The following is a 19,520-nucleotide window of genomic DNA, read 5'->3' as shown; positions in this document are numbered from 1 at the left end:
CACTCCCCCCGGTCCTAAATCAAGTGTCTTTGAAAGAAGGACCTGAAGTGCATGCACGTGATAAATGGCACTAACACCTCGAGTTCCTTCCTCTTCCAGTGTGGGAGCTTAACGGCGCGGGATAGTGTACTTCTTCCTTGACTTCAAAAAACTACTCATCTCTAACACTCATCCATTCACCAACTCAAAAAAGTATCGTGAGAGTTCTTTTCTAAGTTGCGCATCTATTCATCTCTTATTGTCTCTCATTAACTCTACGAATTACCATTTATCAGTCTTTCCTTACTTTCCTTACTTTCCTTCAGCTTTCGAGGTAAGCCTTTTCATCATTTTCTATTTGGAGGTTGGAAGTTGAAAGTGGAGCCAAATGAGCCAGCTCAATTCAAGAAACTCACTTTACTGTTCGAAGCGAAAAAAATCCTCGATGCTGCCTCGAATAAATAGATCTTATCAACTGGATGCTCTATTCATTCACAATCCATCACAAGCTTGACAATCCCCACCTCTTTTGTTTATTTACTGATTCTATTTGAAAGTGAGCTTTAACAGTCTCTCCACGTCTTTTGTGACTACTTGGGCATCTGCTAGTGCTTCTCTTCTCAGCAGCCATCTTCGCGTAGCCCAAAACCTGCCAATTTGTCATTGTATCGAGGTCGACGCCGGCTATCTATGAAAGCGTGTATTTTTAGTTATTCCATATCACCACTCCATTGTCTCACGACTGCTCGCAGCTAAGGACTCGACCAATTAAACAATTCAATCATATATCAAACAGCTCCAGCAGGATAGATAGGAGCATTGTCTTCCTGAGGTTCCTTAATAGCCGTAAAGGTACCCACCCATACTTGGATTGAAAACGTGCCATCACTCAAACTTGACACTAAATATATCGAAGATGCCTCCAGGTCGCAGATCAAAGAAAGCCTCGCAGGACTCATCTCTTGATACATGCGTGGCAAACTTTTGCCGGGAACTGAACATAAATTCAGAGACGAACGGCAGAGAAAAGTGAGTTATGCTAGTGGTCTGTATACAACTGCAGCATGCTGACAGTGAACAGGATCGACGAAAATACAGTGGAATCGCTGTGCGAGGCTCTGCGCACGCCAAAGGAGAAGGTTACCATAACCGCGGCGGCCGTCAGTAATCTTCTCTCGGCCTTGGAGAATCAAGACGGGGATTTCTGCTGTTCTCTTGATATCAAAACTTTCTGTGCTGTTTTGAATATTATTCTTCGCAGCGAGGGTTGTCGAGAAGGGGAGCGTATCCTCGCTCTACTTGCCGTAGGTGCTAGACTAGTGACTTCATGATTTTTGAGATATTGGCTAAGTCTTATAGAATGAACTCCACCAGAAATTCTTACCTCAAGGCGCAGAGATCTCGGAAAGTGTGTTGATCGATATCGCGAGGGCATTGGACGTTGGTCACCTCATAGAATATTTTGTCGATGATTCAAAACCAAACGGCACTAGAAGATGGGTAAACTACCATCGCCTGTCCCTGATATGTAATTGGGCTAACACGTTGGTAAGGTTGGTATCATCATGCAACAGCTGTTGAGAGGCCCAGAGGCAGTTTCTGAGCAATTTCAACACACACCGGAAGACATTAGGTGAGGATTTCTCCACTTTTATTTTACGGCCGAGCTGATGTATTCCTAAAAGACGGAGCATTGGTCCCTTGATTCTCAATGAAGAAAACGAAATCCATAGGTTGATTTGTGGCCAGGTTTTGGCGGCACTACTGAACTCTGATATCCTTCCTGAAGAACTCTGGCCTGTAGGGACCGACAAGAAAGACTACGACGATTTCCCGACTGAACTGGAAAATCCATCGGAATGGAAATCGCAATTTCAGCTGTGGGTAGACGATAAGTGGCCTGATAGTCCAAGTCAGACGTAGGTATGCCAAAGATCTACAATGCCAAAGAGCTAACAACTACTTAGGCCACCACAAATGCTTTATTATAGTCACAGTGTTGTGACTATACCACCATTTAGACTCGGAACGTATGGCGAAAACATCGAACTAGTTTTGGAAGACGGCTATATCCTCTTTTTTAAGACCTCTACTGAACAGGAACTAGATCAAATACTGCAAGTACCATGCAATTCCATCTCTCGAATTTCTGTCATCGGTAGCTCGACTGTAGTCAATGAAAAAGAAGTTTATGATATTGTTTTTGAAATCAAGGACAACCAGAAGGTATCCTGTTATCTAGACTCCAGACCTACCAACTTTCAACAAATATGTCTGACCATAGGCCCAGACATGGAGGAGCTGATGGTAGATCTTCAGAATGAGTGTACCGAAGCCAAGTTCTCACGGGAGAGGATTAAATGCTCTCAAGCTGAGGATGGCATACATATTCAAGGGGAGTCAAGCTCTCCAGAGGCCAAGGGTGACAGGCTGTCTAGAGAAAATGAGCATCCACAACCAACAACGTCTAGTCCGTTATCATTCGAAAGTCACGCGTCGAACACCAATGTTGGTTTCAAGAGTGGGACTCGGCCCGACCTTGTTCGAAGTGAAGCAGATGATAATATATCATCTAACGTGGTTGGTAAATTTGAGCAGTCCCAGCATGACCCTAACGGGAAGCATGCAGCAAGCAATACCAACTTACCTGAAAATGCTGATATTGCAAACCTTAGTGACTCACCTAGAGTTCATACCAATCGAGAAATTCTGCCAACATCTGGCGAGGCTGTAGAACCAAATGATGGAGCTTTGAAAACTAATGGCCGGGCGCTTCTCTTGAGGCAAAAAGGCAAAACTCGCCCTCAGATTTCTCGTCCCCTGCCAATGGTTGAAAGCCTTTCAGGCAAGAGTGCAACTAATGCTGCCAAAGCCGCCACGATAGAAGAAAACTTATCTGCAAGTCTGCCAAGTGGAAGAAAGGCTCCTATCCCAGATACGCAACCAAGCCCTGTTCCGAACCTGAACCCCAGCCTGAATATGAGTAAGGTACCTAAAACGTACTCTATAAAACCAAAACCACCGATCGCGGCTTCGAAGTGCAAGGCAGAATCCTCTCGACAGACTGAACCGGCGAGCATAACTACGGTCCTCAAAAACAAGGCGGTATCCGATGAAGCGAAGGCGCCAATAGAGACAAGTGTTTACGATTTTCCTGTGAACGTTGATGATGAGACAACGACCAAGACCAACCGTCAGTCTAAAAAGGAAACAAAAAAAAAAGTTGGTGTATCACAACAAAAAGGACAACAAAAAGGAAAGGCAAGTGGCAAAGGCAGGGGAAAGAATGCAAAAAACCACCAGAAACCCGAGTCAATTTCAATGAAAACTGGCGAAACTGTAGTCACCAAGCGGACTAGCCAGAGAGCTGCTGCGAATCAAGCCAAGCTTAGCATGAGCAAAATTAATGACGAAATGGAACACATCGAAGACGACTTCCCCGACCTAAGAAGCAGTGGACCAGCGCAGCCCAACGTCTCGCGAAAGCGTAGGATGATGGAGGCATCAGTAGAGCCAGCTGTAGCAGAAGCTAATTCCACCCCTTTACTAGAGCTGGCCTTGGGGAGAAATGAGGAAGCATTGGTTCTTCAGCAGCAAGATGCTCAGGAATTAGGTCTGCTTGACAGCAATTTTCAGCCAGAGGATCCTTTCGAAATTGGGGATCTATACTCTGCCAGTCCACCAGCATCAAAGAATCCGCAGAGTTACAGTCAAGAAACACCTGGGCCTTCACGAAAGACTGCAGCCATAAACTTCGCCAATCAATTGGATGGTCTCCTAAGTGATGATGCGGGAGGAGATGACAAGAAAAGCCTTACTAATACTTCCAGAAAAGGTCTATTTAAGAAGAGGGTACCTCAGATTGCATTGCCATTAAAGCGCGAAACGCCCGAACAGAGCATACCAGAGAAGAAGTCGACAGTCATCGAAAAGATCGTCCCGGAAGCCATGATTCAGGAAGCCAAAACTCATGATAGCAACCAAGGCCAAGATGAAGATTTCCCGGGCCCACAATTACAGGAAGAAGATTTCACTGTGCCAGAGGCTCTAACTAATGAAAAAGTGGTACCCGTTTTATCATGCGAGACGGGCGTCGATAAGAATCAGAAGTCCGGAAGGACAGATGATGCTGAAGGGGAACCAAACATGAAGCTAATTGTCAGCACAGCTGAGAAAGAGACAGAGCATGCACTCATCACAAATATTTCCGATCCGGTCCTGGAAATCCCAAGCCATCCTTTGAGCAGATTTGCGAACAGCTCCAAGCAGGAAATCGTCCACAAACCGGTTGTCTCCAAGGCAATAGCTCCTAGTCTCAACCAGCCCCGTCTAGAAAGCTCTCCCCCAAAATTACTACCCGATGTAGCTTTGATCGAGGAGAAAAAGCGAAAAGTCGAAGCAGAGGTTGCTGTGCCATCCAAGCGTCGTCGACCAGTTACGACAGACAATTCAGAATGTCCACCAACCTCGACATCCGGTCCTCTCACACAAACAAAAGCATATCTCGATACCTCATCTAGTAAGAATAAAGCTTTGCTAGATGATCGAATCATCCGAAAACCAAACCTGATACATTTCGGGGTTAAAGGTGCACAAAATCAAGGTTCTTCCAGTACACCGAAACCTGTCATCGAACGAAACACTGAGGTACTCACCACTATATCAGATATGGCAAGGGATAAATCTCAAGAGACAGTGCATAATAAACGAAGATATGACGATGAGGAAGACGAAGGAAGTTTGTTTGTATCTCAAAGCCCACCTAGAAAACGTCAAAGTGTTAGTCCACCGGCCGTAACTTTGCTGACGATCGCGCCAACATCGACGGAAACAGACAGCAGCCCCCTCATTCCTGCGGCTCTCAAAGCCAGCTCACAAGGATCCCGGGTAGACGCATTTGGTAGTCCACTGGCTCAACACGGTATGCCTTCCATGGGCCAAATTCTCAAAGTCCAGCAAAGAGCACCGGCACCAGAATTTGGCGAGCGTGCATCTCGCAAAATAGACTTTCAGCGGGATGTATCTACGATTGCCGTACCATCTCCAGATTCCGAAGTCAAAGACACTCCCGATATTTTTGGTCCTCGTGTCAAAGTTGTGAGCATCGCAAAAGCTCGACCTGCCCCACCTGGAGAGTTGCCTGTTCGATATGTTCCGCATACAAAAACTCAACATGGTACTTATGAAGGCATTTTAACAATGGAGAACATACAAGAAGAAAAGGTCCTGCCGGATCCCTTTATTGAGGATGTCCATCACAAATCGAGCGGGTTTACCGAACGATTACGTGCACGGAAAACTATAACCAGCAAAGCCGATGAAGGTTTGAATGTTCGTTTCAGCGATCCTGACAAAACTCTTGTGGAGATTGAGATGCAAAGCTCTACTAGAGATTTGTCTTCACCAAGTGAGTCGACTAGTAATTCATCTTTTCGATCAGAAGATTTTTCAAATACTCCAACGCAAGAATTATCCCCCAACAGTCAGTGGTCATTGGCTGTTCAACCACACTATAAAGGATATGCAGATACCGTTCATAAGATTGCCAGTGTAAGTCACCGCGTGGTTCAATGTCAGTGTGCTAGATAGCTAACACTTGAGTTAAGGAGATGGTGATTAGATTGGCTAAGGAAGAAGATGCTTCTAAGCTGGTCGTTCGTCAATACAACGAGAACGCCACCGGTATGCTTGAAGGTTTGACTAGCAAGCGAGATGTGGAGAAGGTGAACATACGCCAACAGATCGAAAATAAGAAGGAAGAATTGATTCGAATGTACTCAGAAGCTAGAAATACCATGACGCAAACTGAGAAGGATATAAGAGCTGCGCCTGTAGCTGATCTCAACGGAAAATGGCAGGAGAGACAAGAGTTTATCCTCAGAGAAATGAAGTGAAAGAAGTGAGAGACATACATGAAAGTGGTAGTCCGGTGAGACATTGCTTCGCTTGCTTGCGTAATCTATATTTAAGAGCGACGAGGAGCGGCGAGCGAATGCTATGTCAGGCTTCGATTGCTTTAGATTAGAAGTCCACGAGCTGGAAGACGTAAGGTTTGAGTATCTTACCACGTCATTCATAATGTAGCATAAATGTTTAGGCAGCTTGACAAGATTTGTATTTTCGTGTATATAATTGCTATAAGAGAATCGAATGATTCTAATAATTTGCTGTCTAGCTGGTAGTCTCGCACTACTTGTGCCGGTATTCAGTATTACCTAGTCATCGGCAGTGCATTGATGGTGCCAACATTGGAAAATGATGATGTCGGTCGCTAAGGCTAACTTCACCAATTCTAAAAACAATGTGACAAGGGATGACAGTCGCCCGACAACCCCACTTCAACCGCAGCAGCCCACCAGCCCAGATTCCAGAACATTTCCTTCGAGACTTATTACGACAACAACCCCAATTTTCTCTGCGTCGCAAATCTGATCCAGGAATCACCGAGTCAAGCTTTTCTCTCTTTTATTTAGTCCACTGTTCTCCTCATATTTGTTACCTACTCAGTACATATCTATCAACCTCCTAAAAGATATCCTCGAAAGAAAGTCTCGAAAGAGTTCGATTTCCCCGCGTTCCGAAGTCCAAAACTTCTGCCACATCCTACGATAATCGGCAACCCATACGGCCAACTGCATTTGAAGTAGAAAATAAGAATAGAAACATCCACATTAGAAACAGAGAAAGAAATGCCACAAGGAAGCGGTTTCCACCCATTTGGTGGCAGGGTATCCAAGCATTTCGGCGATACGGTACGTATCAAAGCCTTGTGAAATTTGTTTGTCTATTGGTGACACCAGCGGAACGCATTCGTAGGGCTGCGCAACTCGAGACTGACGAGAAGAATTATTGTAGCTTTCTCCTGAAGATCCATATCTGAGTTGTGAGTTTTTCCTCCTCGTAAATGCTTTTGCATCTCTGCGGGGTCGTTCCGGCATGTTGCTAATTACTCACAATCTAGATTACGATGTAAGATGTAGGTTTACTCGACCGTTTTGAGGAGTTATATGTGAGCTGGCAGACTAAATTTTGGCGACAATAGTGACAAGGGAAGATGTTGATACGCTGAAGAATGACTGGCTCACGGATAATGTATACTACCCATTTATTCCCCTTCAAAATACTTATTGACCGTTCTCTGCAACAGATGATAGCCTTTTGGCAAGAGTACGTAATTCCTGAATCACTCGCAGAGAGCTTTTTCCACAGGAGCCAGCACTAAACAATTTCCCCAATCCCAGATATCTCGAGAACGAATATCTTAAAAAATACCCGTCCTCGAATATCGTCCTCCTCCGACCCTCCATGTCCTTTATGCTAAGAATGCAACCCGACCCCGCTGCGCTCCGTTCTGCTCTTCCAAATTTCGCACGCACAACACACATCTTCCTGCCCATAAACGACAACCGCAACGTCTCGCAGGCAGAAGGCGGATCTCACTGGTCACTCCTCCTCGTCTCGGTTATCGACGGCGTAGCCTTCCACTATGATTCGCTCTCAGCATCGAATTTCGAAGAAGCGCGCATGACGACACATAAGATGGCTCAACTGCTAGGTCGACCGTTGAGTTTTCTCAATCTGCAAGATTCGCCGCAGCAGCAGAATGGTAGCGATTGTGGGGTTTACGTGTGTATCATCATGCGCCATTTGTTGTTAAAACGATTGTTGGCCGCGAATGCGAAGGAAAAGGTCAGTATGAGTATGGGGGGAAAATTGGTGGATGCGAATGGGGCACGGAAGGAAATGTTGAAGATTATCGAGGGGTATAGGAAAGAGGGAGAGAGAAGGAGATCGTGAGTTTTCTCTATTTTCTTTCCTTTTTCCTTCTGCTGCGCAAGTTCTTACTCGACATAAATTTCTTCTAATATCCAAACTTGCACAGACACGATGAAAGTCGCAGTTCCTCCCCCTACCAAAAGAATAATCGAAGTCCTCCAAGAATCGACTCATAAGACTCCACAAGCATGCATGCATGAGCATGACTATAAGAATTCAATAGGCGTTACAGGTTCATGGCGGTACAGCGTTGGGATTCGAGCGCATGAACGAACGACACGAGCACAAAGAGAAATGATTTGCATGTTACTCCCATTCTATAACTTTTTCTTTTACTTTACTCTATGACACATTTTGCATTTTGGCAAAAAGACCATGTGCTTTGGGAACTGGTTGGTTGATTGCGTGCGAGCATCAAGAGCGATGATATGAGATTTGCGTGCGCGTTGTCGTAATGTTGGCATGACATGGGATGCTACGGCTTGTATAAAGGGCTCGCGAGACTTTTTGCTATTATAATGGGTTATGATTGCTTCTTTCTGCTGTGGAAGAAGAGAGATAGAGCTCAGGTTTATTAATGAATTAAATTTGAATATATATCGTACCTCAAAGCGTGGTCGGTGGTTGATGTTTTCGATTTCAATATTAAAGTGTGGTTCTTCTCACTATACACTTCAACATGCAATTTCTCATCAACCCGAAACCTTCTATACTAACGCAGACGTGTTCCCACATTCCTCCAATAACTTCCTATGTCCCTCCATAGCACCCTTACAAAATGCCTCTAAATCCATATTCTCCACCCCCTTCCACTTTCCATCCGGTCCACCATCAAAAACCTCCATGCTAAACCAACCTCTAAATCCCGTTCCTAGCACTGCTCTCGCAACTTCTACAATGGGTAGGTAACCCCCATTAAATGGATATGGTCTAAAATCATGGGACCATTTGCCCCTCGCTCTCAATTCCTCCTTTTCTTTTTCCCGTGGGGTTTCGGGGATGGGAACTGGTTGCTTATAAGCATCTGAGATTTGGAGGAGGTATATTTTTTCTGGGGGGATGGTGGTAGTGAGTGAGTGGAGGGATTGAGTAAAGTTCGTGTGTAGTTCTTCCTGGGTTCCTAGATGGGATATGAGGCCTGTGGGTGTGGATGGGTCGCCGTATTCGCCGCCGGCGGTTTGGAATGTGTCGAGACAGAGACCGATGTTGGGACGGTCGACGAGTTGGACTATTTGCCAGACTTCGCACCAAGTTGGGGCGTGCGTCGCCCAGCACCTATAAGGACGGGGTGTTAGGATTGAGTTTATGAAGAATGGTGAAGGGAGGGTAAAGGACTACATGGAAAGGGGGTGGGAGGGTCAAATTACCAATTCTCATAAGCAAGACGATAATTATGTTCCGCAAGCATATCAGCCAATTCCCTCAAATCCGCCGCCAAAACATTGAAATCCGACGATATGTCCGGTGAATCCGAACTTCCCACTTGCAACATATCCGTACCCACAGCTTCCATGATTCGAATCCAGCCCTTTGCCTTTTCGAAAGCATCTTTCCTCTCATCTGAGCCCTTCGGCCAACCCTCAAAATTCGAAAATGGTTGTAGCATCAATATTTCCAATTTGTTTTTCTCGCATAGCTTTTTGACTTCTGTTCCAGCTGAACATAATGAATCGTAGTCATTTTCTTTTATTTCTCTTTTGTGAAAGATAGATGCAAAAGAGAGTAGATCGGGAAACCCGAGTTCAATGGCTGTGAAGCCTGCTGAGGATATGGCGGATAGTTTGGAGGAGAGAGGGGTGGAAGATGTGCCAACTGAGACAGTTGCGAATGAAGCTGGTATTTGAGCGAGAGGTTCCGGAGATGTTGTCATGGTGCGAATTGAATTATTTCAAAAGTTGTGAGTCCTATTGACCACAGGAACATGAAGGACGTAGCACTTAATATGATATTGTATATAGGAGGTGACGTCAGGAGGCTGGCGGGGAAGTTGTTTCACGTGATTACCCATCATAGGGAGCTGAGCGGGTTTCCCGGCGGCTTCTGGTAGACACTGTTGCTTCTCTTTGTCAGAAGAGGTTTGAGTATCTAGTTTTCGTGGTGCTATTGAGGAAAATAGTGTGTTTCCAATGTTTTGCAGCAGCATCGGCAGTGTCATCATTTGAATCTGCATAATACGCCATTCTTGATACCGGACCTTTTCACCCACTCGAATGCTACATATTACTTTGCCAAGCTGCATGAAACGTATCCATGGCCCTTCTTATGTGGAAATAACTGTACTCCGTAGATTGGTAAAGGTTAAAAAACAATAAGACGTACCATATCGTGGCAATTGGGTATCTTAAAACAGAAAAACATGTTCTTGTCGCTGTCGTGAAAAGTCTTTTAAGCCTTTTTGAACTCCTCTTTCTGCTCCATGGTTTGCGAAATAAACCCTCTCAACGCAGCCCATCTACTCGCAGTTCCTGAGACAGCTGGCACTGCTTGACCATCCACGGCACTGCCATCCTTAGGCTTCTCCTCCGCAACTCCAACCAATTGTGCCATATTCTTTCCAAATCTCTCCCTCTCCATGGCCTCCAACTTCTCTCTCTTCTTCGTTGCTCCAGGTCGACTTTTCAAACTCTTTTGCTTTATCTTTCCACTCTCTCCCCTACTGATCTTCTCCAGACCCTCGCCTTCAAAATCAGGCAATGCATCTGCGAGACTCTCTAATGTGGTAACCAATTTCTTGTTTGGGCGTCTGCGCTTGAGGGGTTTGGAATTGGCTTTTTCAATACGATTAACGAAGGCAGAATGTTTAATTGTTCGTTTATCTTTTTTGGACTCGATGAATGAATCAGATATGATGGCGCCCTCACGATGCTGAGGAGGAACGTAGACACTTGAGCCTGCTTGGGAAGCTTTTGCGCGCATAGAATTTCGCTTTTTGGGTGCGGTGGGCGCCTGGAAAAATAGTTAGTTTTGTAATACGAAAAGGGAGGATCAATCCTTCGCCGTACCATGATTACTACGTCTTTCAATGTGAGTATATGTTAGATATTTCAGATATTGAAGAACGTAATAGATTTAAAATTATGGAGGATGTAAAAACTTTAGAGGTAAAAAAGTTCACAGGCGCAATTGAAAGCTCAAAGGTCTAACTTAGCGAATAAAAAAGTTGTCCTAGAACTAAGGTATTAACCTACCTAGTATTTTTATGCGACTTCCATAACCTTAAAACATTGAAATTCACAACCACCAAAATAAAATGGACTGCGCAGAAGAAAAAGCGAAGTCTTTACGACGTCAAATAGCTGATACCGAGGCTGAGCTTGCCCAACTAAAACTTCAACTTTTGAGTCTCGAAGAAAAAGATACCAACTCAAAAAATCTTGAAGCTAAAACCTCGGCATCAGAAAAAGATGATCCCGTGACTCATATTGAGAATAAATGGCCTATGAGTTTGGAGGAATACAAACGATATGGAAGACAGATGATTGTGCCTGATATTGGCATTAAGGGTTAGTGTTTATCTTTTCGAAAATATATTTTTATCTTGTGAATACTTTGCTGAATATGATTTAGGACAATTACGACTTAAATCCGCTTCTATTCTCCTAGTTGGAGCCGGAGGTTTGGGATGCCCGGCTGCTGCATATATTGCCGGCGCAGGAGTTGGTACTATTGGAATTGTCGATGGAGATATTGTAGAAGAATCCAATTTACATCGTCAGATATTACATAGCACAGATCGAGTGGGTGTTAATAAGGCTGTTAGTATTGCTAAATACATATCTGGGTATGGATGGATACACCTTTGAACATATTTATGGGCGTCCATGTTGACAATTTTCTAGACTCAATCCAAACATAAAGACGAATATCTATCCAGTGCATCTCACGCCTCAAAATGCACAGGGTATAGTCAAAGATTATGACATAGTTCTCGACTGTACAGATCATCCAACATCCCGGTATCTCATCTCAGATATCTGTGTTCTCCTCCAAAAGCCCCTCGTTTCCGCCTCCGCACTCCGAACAGATGGACAGCTAATTGTCTTGAATAATCCTGCTTTACCTCCCGGTGACCTCTCAGGTGGTTCATGTTACCGCTGTGTTTTTCCCAAGCCGCCTCCACCAGAGGCCGTAACAAGCTGTGGCGATGGAGGAATCATCGGACCTGTGGTAGGCGTAATGGGAGTTCTACAAGCTTTGGAAGCTATCAAACTTATTGCGTCTGGAAAATTGGCCGCTGTTGGGGAAAATGACAATACAAGTCCTACTCCCAAAATGAATCCTACCACAATGTTATTGTTCTCCACAAATGGATCTACACCATTCAGAAATGTTCGACTGAAAGGTAGAAGATCAAACTGTTTCGCTTGTGGAGAGGAGGCCCAGTTGGCTCTCGAGCAAATGAGCTCGGGTTCTATGGATTATGTCCTATTCTGTGGTATGACGCATCCCGTCAAGTTATTGAGTGATGAAGAGAGGATAGAAGCGAGAGATTACGATTCAATAAGGAAGGAGAAAGAACACTTGTTGATTGATGTTCGGGAGAAGGTGCAGTTTGATATCTGCAACATTGAGGGGTCATACAATATACCTTTCTCGTCATTTCAAGGAAGCAAAGGGAGTAGCGATCACCCACTATCAACACTCACCGAAAATCTGAATCCGAAAACTCCTATATACGTCGTTTGTAGACTTGGCAATGACTCTCAAATAGTAACGAAGAAGATGAAGGATTTGGGCTTGGATCAAAAAGGCGATAGATACATTGGAGATATCAAGGGAGGCCTACGATCTTGGAAAGAACAAGTAGATGGTTCTTGGCCGGAATACTAATCTGGAAATAGTAGAACCAAGATTATGAATTTTGGAAAAGAGATTTTGGTATCGGTATTGTGTGCGAAAAGTGCATAATGTGATACACTACAACGAGTGGCTCGATGAACGCCAAAATCGTACAACTGCCTGCTAATTTTATGACCTTGCTTGCCATAGGAAAATGATATCAATTACAACCTGCCATTCCTTCACCATTTTCCTATCCGACCCTAGTTGAATTGAATTTTTACACATATGTTTGTCGTTTCCTGTTGAATGCTCTCTGGTCCTTCAACCATTGCCTATATCCAGCCACACTCGAGATTTTCTCACCGTAGTAATCTAATAAAACAATTAGCTCATATCCTAAAAACGTTCGCCTGTCCTTCACATAAACCACGATTCCAACTTACCGGGCACCGGATTCGCCATCGAACTCGCACTAGGATCCACTCTATACTTCTTAACTCTCGCATAAAACTCCTTCTCCTTAACATCCATCTGCTGTCTAAACTTCCTATTCTTAAGATTGAATGCCGCAGTCCCCAAAATTGGTCCTGTTAACCATCCCGCTCCACCACACGCAAACGTCACTAATCCCAATGTAATAAACGGATCCAAAGGAATTTGCCCCACCAGCGCATCCATATCCGTATGTGTGAGAATCTGCGCTCCGATTGCGAAACCACCGAATCCAGTTCCAATGGAAGAACCGAGCTGGAACCAGCGACGAGTGCGGCGGAGTTTGAAAAATGTATTCCAGTTTAGAACTTCGGTTTGCGCGGGGCTAGATGTTTGTGAGGATTTGGATGGTGAGGTAGATGTGCTAGCTGTGGATGCTGAGCGCGAGGTAGGTTTGAATGTAACATTGCGTTTATAGGAAGGAACCTGCACTCGACGTCGCGAGCTTGGGTTTTGATTATCTGGAGCGCGAAGAGGGGTAGATGATGCGGCCGTTTGATATGTGCATGATGTGAATGCTGATGGTTGTATGCGGCAGCTAGCTGCTGCTGATCTTAATGTTGGTGCTGAATACAGCATTTTAATTGAGAGGGAGCTGGGGTTGCGGGCTCTGGGGATTCTTTGATGTGATGACGAAAAAAGAGCTTGTTAATCCTGGTATTTGACATCGATGGTTGGGTTCCAACCGGTTATTGTTTTTCTTAGGGCGGCGAGACTTTACGAGTTTTTGACTTAGCGTTCAGAGCTTGGCATTCTGAGGATCCATCTTAATTAAAACATTTTCTAAAGAACGAACTAATATAATTAGTAAACAAAATAACAAACCGAGGTCGATTTATCTGGAACTTCAGAAGCGTTATTTTTTTAAAAAAAAACAAAACAAACTTGAAAAGATTTGATTTATTTATTTATTTTTTCTCAATATAAAATTAAAATAGTATTTGATTTAAAAGAAAATATAAATATTATAAATTTAATATTTGGAACCTAACAATTGATATTTATTTAAGAATATAATAATTTAATTAATAGTTTTAAAAGATATTCAATTAATAAATAAACAATAAATATTACTTTCAAAATTAAATATTAATTAAATATATTTAAATAACTTTTTTAACTTTATTTAGATTGTTATTAGATTTAAACTAATTAATATTGTTTTATTGATTAATTAATTATTTCTTTCAAGAATGTTTTTTTATTTTTTTAAGAAAAAATCTCTTTTAGTCTTTGATTTTTCCTTTAAGATAAAATCATTTTAAAATCGTTTTTATATCTTCTTTTAATACTTTTAAACTATTAATTATTAAATTTTGAAGATAATGTTAAGATGTTCTTTTAATTCTATATTTGAACTATTGAAGTTCATTAAACAACTCCAAGCGGAAGAAAATATATTATTATTTTCGTTAATTCGAGATTTAGATTAATCTCAGTTCTAAAACATTCTCAACTTCAAATTTATTCAACACGATTTCATTTTATTTATCAGAATCGGTTTTCCTTCTAGAAAGAGCAGAGTCCCATTTAAAGAATTAACTTTGATCTGTTCTTGAACTTTCCGATGTCTTCAGAAAATAATTCAGACTTCACCGGAGAAGATAGGGACTTTCCAAAATCAAAATTGGCCTTTGACTTCAAAGTATACGAAAGACCGATCTATAAACCAAATAGCGGTCCGCCTCTTCAGCCAATTTCTCTCATTCCTCCTCACGATTTAAAGGGAATTATTCTCGATTGTTTTCCATACCCAAAACCAAAGGACCCTAGCCACTTCTTGGTGGGTTACGAAAAGGAGCCACATAATCAGCTTATTGTACATCCAGATAATATTCGCGATTATGTATCAGAATATACTCTGGAAAATTGGGAGCATGAACGAAGTACGGCGGAAGAAAATCGTGCCATCGAGGAACTCCAGCCGCGTTTGATAGCTGCAGAGAGGGCAAGAGTGTTGCGAGAATTAAAAAAGGCCGGGTTGTCACGTGATGTTATCAAAGGGGAGGATGCTGAGCAGCATCAGGCAATTGGGATGCCGAGGAAAAGAGGAAGGCCTCCTAAATCTATGGCGAGTGTATTTAAACCTATGCCTAAGCCAGCACCCCAGGTAATAGGCGAGAAGCGCCGACCAGGACGACCTAGAAAAGTAGTGGAAGTTCATGTCAATTCGCCTACTAACTCGCACCATCGCCAACCATCTTTGTCTCAACCATCCTTATCCCAGCCATCTCTGTCACAGCCTTTTTCTACAGCATCAAGAGCAATGTTGGAGCATGTATTTTCCAATTCAGGAAGTGAAGAGGAAGAAGATGATACGAATCTTGCGTTGGATCAACAACTTAGCGAAGAGGCAAACCAGGAATCTACCTCCGTTATGAATTCCTCCCCTGCAGCTTCGAGTCCTGTCATGAAAGCTTCAGGTCATGGAAAAATGAACAAGACGCCTATTCAGTCACCTCAAAAGAACAAATCTTTTCAAAAGTCTCCCCACAATCGTTCCCAACGAGCTCCAATTCTTCCGGGCATGAGTGTCAACGCATATCCGTACAAGGATTCGAAAATTGGTGCTTACGACGAGAACAATAGCATAGGGGTCGAAGGAACTCTAATCATGCAGAATCAATCTCCTTCAAGCCTTCAGCACTTACCTATTCTATCGGCGGAAAATGGCAAACAGCCCATTTACCGTACATCTCAACGTACAAGTCAGAGAGCCCAATCGAAAATCGTCGATTACTTTGACGATTCTGACGCCCAAATCCACACTCCAAAGAAGGTGGAAGCGAACCAATACCACAAACCAGCATCCAGTCTCAAGCGCAAATCTTCGCCATCCTTGGAACAAGAAAGAGGGTCAAGTGGAAAATCTCGAATTAAAAGTAGAAGACTTCACAAAGGTGCCGATGACTACTTGGATGCCGATTACAAAGAGCCTTCGAAGAAAGGGGTCCAACTAGCCATGAATTACCGTGCCTCAAGCTCCGACCCTAGCCCAAGTGCACGACGTGGAAGCAATAGCTTCAATCTGCGTAGCTCCAGAAGCAGAAGTAGAAGACTCGAATCTTCCCCAGAAGCTGAACCAAATGCAGAAGATAAAGGTGGGAGTGAAAATAAAAGCAAAGAGAGGGGCTCGGAAAAAGCTTTTAAAGACGAACCGCCGGTGTGGTCTGTGAAATCTATCCTGGATCACAAGTATGAATGGAATGAAAACCATGATAAGCAGGAACTATGGTATTTTGTCGACTGGGAAGAAGATTGGGATCCATCATGGGAGCCTGCCAAACTCGTTTCAGATGGGCCCATTGATGATTACATCGCTTCGAGACGAGCTAATGGACTTGGTGATCTTTCTATTTCCATCGAAGCGATAGATATTGGAAGAAATAACGATGAGGTATCACAGGGAAATCATCTTGAACATAGTATCGAAAATGATATATAATTGTAGTTATTGATGGTGTAGAGAAATTAGGAGGCTCGAGTTTAAAAGGAAAAAAACGAGAAAAGGAGAGGGCGAAGCAGACACTACTCAACGGTCAAAGGGTTCGGGGTATGAACTCTAGCATGTGGGTGAATTCTAATGGGATGATGGACCATCGATGGAATCATGATAGGGGCGTTCTAAGCGGCATTTTGTGGTATTATGTATTATTTGGTACATGGCTGGTGTGATATATTTCGGCATTGTTTGGAACATTCAAAGTCTTAACTAGACGACGAGAAAGGTGGTTTTAAGAGCACTGAGTAAACCAAATAGCATAACGCTTACATTAGCTGGCTTTCAGCATTCCACCGGTGATGTTGGTACTCGGCGCATTATTGGATGTACTTCATGCATAAAATGCCAGAAATAGCAAGTGCTACTGGGATATGTGGCAAGCGATCGCTAATGTGGGATATACCCCGCGCCTGACCCCCACGTCTAGCTGTTTTTCTAGAAGTCAAGATATGGATCATTGGGAGATTTATACACACATTCATAGTTACATGTGTTCTAACTACCTCATCTTTGGATTGTCGCACGGTACTTTAATATACAATTGCTACACATTCATATTCACCCACCTTATTTGGGCATCACCCTGCGATTTCATCTAAACCAACAAACACAGCTTGACTTCCATCTTCTCATGTCAGCCCAAAAATGGCATCAGTAAAAATTGATATTACATCTCCCGAACCATACATCACTCCCGCTGAAATCTATAGTGGCTCCGATTTCAATGTTAATCCACCATTCACTCCACCCATAGCCCTCCGTATTGCAACCGGAGGTGCCGGTCAATCAGGACTTCTCCGCTCACTCGCCAACGCATTTATAGAGTTTGAGATGAGGATGACCGGCTGTCCACGATTTAGTGTAGCATGGTTATTATCTGATACATCAGCAAGCTTTAACTATTTGGGAAGTAGAGCTGCGGATTGTAGTATTACTTATCATAAAGTCGCCGAGGAAATGGCCATGAAGCAAGGAATTGCGGAAAGGAGAGAGTATGCTTGGAGGGATCATTGGTTGCTCGTTGGTAGGTCATATGAAAATGACGATATGCGACTTTGTTTTTGTTTTTCTCTTCCCATCTGATAGTTTGCAGGCCCTAAGGAAAATCCTGCTGGTCTTCCTCTTGATGGTACGCACAACTCGACAATCTATGAGCTCTTCTCTCTATTATTCATGGCTTGCATTGAGAATCCAAATATTAGATTCTTATCCCGATACGACAAGTCAGCCAATAATATTAAAGAATCTGCTATTTGGACAGCTATTGGTCAAACTCCATGGGCACATCCTTATTCAAGTTGGTACCATCGATATGTAGAGTTTCCCTTTGCTGCATTGAAGGCTGCTTGTGTTTTAGGCGAGTATACACTCACGGATAAAGGAACATGGTTGAGTATTGATGGAGAGATTAGAGAGAAAATGAGTATTTTTGTATGTTACTATTTCAATAATCTTCAATATGTGAAATGTGTTGAGCTAAGTGGTGCATAGAAAGCAAGTACAGATGCTCTAGATGATCCTTTATTGAATTCAGCGCATATCTTAGTAGGTGCAAGAGGAAAGAATATATCCATTGCCCACAAATTCGCGGATTGGATGATAGCAAGGGATGGTGGGCAAAAAGTTGTGGAAGAATTTGCGGTAAATGGTGCTATATTGTACAGTGTTGCTCCGGATGCTTAGGAAGTGCCTGCATTTTATCGTCCTGTTATTGTTACAATAATTTCAATTTTATGGGATATATAGTAGCATTTTCTGTGTTTTTAGACAAGATTTTGTATACATTGTTTTACCATATTTCATATTACCCGAGTGACATTCTTTAAGGATGATAATATCACCGTTAATTTCGTAGCTATAGCACTTTCAGAGGAAGGAACAGTAAAATAAATTAGAAAAAACAGTTCAATGTTTCCATAAAATACTGAGGATGTGATTTGAAGTTATCATAACTGCACAATATTAAAAGTTGAATCATTATAAAAACGAGACGACGCACAAATTTTGAACTCTTCAAACTATCAAAGGCTTCCTTCATCGAAGAATGAGAAAACAGACAGAGTGTGGGTTTGAAATTAATTCATTGTCATTTTGCATAACGTGATTCCTCCATAGAACTTAGACCACGAAGCTTTCACATGAAATTTAGAGATACATCGAAAGGTCAGGCGATTATCCACTTGAACAACTATGCATAATAAAAGAGAAACCGCACAAGTCCAGCCACTTCGAAATCTCAAAATTGCCATCAAGTAATCAATACTTCAAAGGCGATTGTCTGCTAGGACCTTCATGCTTTTCTACCCGACTCAACACAAATGTGCCAGAGTCGAGGGGCTATTTATACAAATTTACTATTGCTAAGAGATGAATCCGGACGGTTAATTACGATTTCATACTATATATTGAGTATGTCTTGGACAGGAAAAGCAAATTAGGTAATATATTGATGAGGTGGTGTATAAAACATCAGATTCCCGCCCCTTTCCTGACTACTTTTGAATAAACCAGGATCCTACACCTGAGCTCTTTGCCAGCCACCATCCCATCGATCTTATTCTGCTCCCACTCAGTCCAGAAATTAAAGTCATCTTATCTGCTCTTCTTTGTCATCAAAGCTCCGCACCTTGATTACCAATAGCCACGAGACTTTTTCATTCCCCTTTCCATTTCCCAAAATGACTCAAAGATTTGGAAGTTATGTTGAAGAATTCTAACGGACTAGAAGACTGCTCTGTTTAGCTCACCATTTAACTGGTTGATCTGGAGAAACTGTTTTATGTGATGCATATAATAAAATGTCTACTTTAGCTATTTAAGTAGCTACTAGAAGCACTAATCCAACGAAATTTGGCCTGAAGGAGGATGTTATCTACGTGCGACGTCCAAATCATCACTACACTACTCGTAATGATTTTTGTGCTAAGTAGGTAGATTCTTCAGTCCATCTTCGCGAATCATCAGAATAGGGTTAATAAATTCACAACTC

At 42.8% G+C, this 19,520-nt stretch overlaps 9 protein-coding genes across 9 annotated transcripts; 6 read left to right on the top strand and 3 right to left on the bottom strand.

Annotated features, from left to right (window-relative positions):
• Positions 1 to 895: 895 nt before the first annotated feature.
• SS1G_12761 (predicted protein) lies at positions 896 to 5,873 on the top strand (the record flags this gene model as incomplete). The annotated part of the gene is made up of 7 exons (XM_001586136.1): positions 896 to 1,008; positions 1,061 to 1,283; positions 1,339 to 1,479; positions 1,533 to 1,612; positions 1,665 to 1,898; positions 1,947 to 5,529; positions 5,586 to 5,873. 7 exons carry the CDS (start codon positions 896 to 898, stop codon positions 5,871 to 5,873), a joined length of 4,662 nt encoding a protein of 1,553 aa, XP_001586186.1.
• A 795-nt stretch (positions 5,874 to 6,668) lies between these two features.
• SS1G_12760 (hypothetical protein) lies at positions 6,669 to 7,931 on the top strand (the record flags this gene model as incomplete). The annotated part of the gene is made up of 6 exons (XM_001586135.1): positions 6,669 to 6,731; positions 6,835 to 6,862; positions 7,022 to 7,071; positions 7,127 to 7,146; positions 7,221 to 7,772; positions 7,862 to 7,931. The coding sequence occupies 6 exons, from the start codon at positions 6,669 to 6,671 to the stop codon at positions 7,929 to 7,931; spliced, it is 783 nt and encodes a 260-aa protein (XP_001586185.1).
• Positions 7,932 to 8,462: 531 nt separating this feature from the next.
• SS1G_12759 (hypothetical protein) lies at positions 8,463 to 9,625 on the bottom strand (the record flags this gene model as incomplete). Its single annotated transcript, XM_001586134.1, has 2 exons — positions 8,463 to 9,030; positions 9,123 to 9,625. 2 exons carry the CDS (start codon positions 9,623 to 9,625, stop codon positions 8,463 to 8,465), a joined length of 1,071 nt encoding a protein of 356 aa, XP_001586184.1.
• A 515-nt stretch (positions 9,626 to 10,140) lies between these two features.
• On the bottom strand, positions 10,141 to 10,671 carry SS1G_12758 (hypothetical protein; the record flags this gene model as incomplete). Its single annotated transcript, XM_001586133.1, has 1 exon — positions 10,141 to 10,671. One exon carries the CDS (start codon positions 10,669 to 10,671, stop codon positions 10,141 to 10,143), a length of 531 nt encoding a protein of 176 aa, XP_001586183.1.
• A 334-nt stretch (positions 10,672 to 11,005) lies between these two features.
• SS1G_12757 (hypothetical protein) lies at positions 11,006 to 12,585 on the top strand (the record flags this gene model as incomplete). Its single annotated transcript, XM_001586132.1, has 3 exons — positions 11,006 to 11,258; positions 11,323 to 11,510; positions 11,656 to 12,585. 3 exons carry the CDS (start codon positions 11,006 to 11,008, stop codon positions 12,583 to 12,585), a joined length of 1,371 nt encoding a protein of 456 aa, XP_001586182.1.
• Positions 12,586 to 12,814: 229 nt separating this feature from the next.
• SS1G_12756 (hypothetical protein) lies at positions 12,815 to 13,608 on the bottom strand (the record flags this gene model as incomplete). Its single annotated transcript, XM_001586131.1, has 2 exons — positions 12,815 to 12,909; positions 12,981 to 13,608. 2 exons carry the CDS (start codon positions 13,606 to 13,608, stop codon positions 12,815 to 12,817), a joined length of 723 nt encoding a protein of 240 aa, XP_001586181.1.
• Positions 13,609 to 14,596: 988 nt separating this feature from the next.
• SS1G_12755 (predicted protein) lies at positions 14,597 to 16,474 on the top strand (the record flags this gene model as incomplete). The annotated part of the gene is made up of 1 exon (XM_001586130.1): positions 14,597 to 16,474. One exon carries the CDS (start codon positions 14,597 to 14,599, stop codon positions 16,472 to 16,474), a length of 1,878 nt encoding a protein of 625 aa, XP_001586180.1.
• A 702-nt stretch (positions 16,475 to 17,176) lies between these two features.
• Positions 17,177 to 18,214, top strand: SS1G_12754 (predicted protein; the record flags this gene model as incomplete). Its single annotated transcript, XM_001586129.1, has 3 exons — positions 17,177 to 17,555; positions 17,625 to 17,962; positions 18,023 to 18,214. 3 exons carry the CDS (start codon positions 17,177 to 17,179, stop codon positions 18,212 to 18,214), a joined length of 909 nt encoding a protein of 302 aa, XP_001586179.1.
• Positions 18,215 to 18,721: 507 nt separating this feature from the next.
• On the top strand, positions 18,722 to 19,162 carry SS1G_12753 (predicted protein; the record flags this gene model as incomplete). The annotated part of the gene is made up of 2 exons (XM_001586128.1): positions 18,722 to 18,783; positions 19,069 to 19,162. The coding sequence occupies 2 exons, from the start codon at positions 18,722 to 18,724 to the stop codon at positions 19,160 to 19,162; spliced, it is 156 nt and encodes a 51-aa protein (XP_001586178.1).
• Between the last annotated feature and the right edge of the window lie 358 nt (positions 19,163 to 19,520).

This window comes from Sclerotinia sclerotiorum, genomic scaffold, assembly GCF_000146945.2.
Source record: "Sclerotinia sclerotiorum 1980 UF-70 scaffold_22 genomic scaffold, whole genome shotgun sequence".
NCBI classification, from domain to species: Eukaryota; Fungi; Ascomycota; class Leotiomycetes; order Helotiales; family Sclerotiniaceae; genus Sclerotinia; species Sclerotinia sclerotiorum.
Note: the sequence above shows the minus strand (reverse complement) of the source record. Positions and strands in the feature narration are given on the sequence as shown.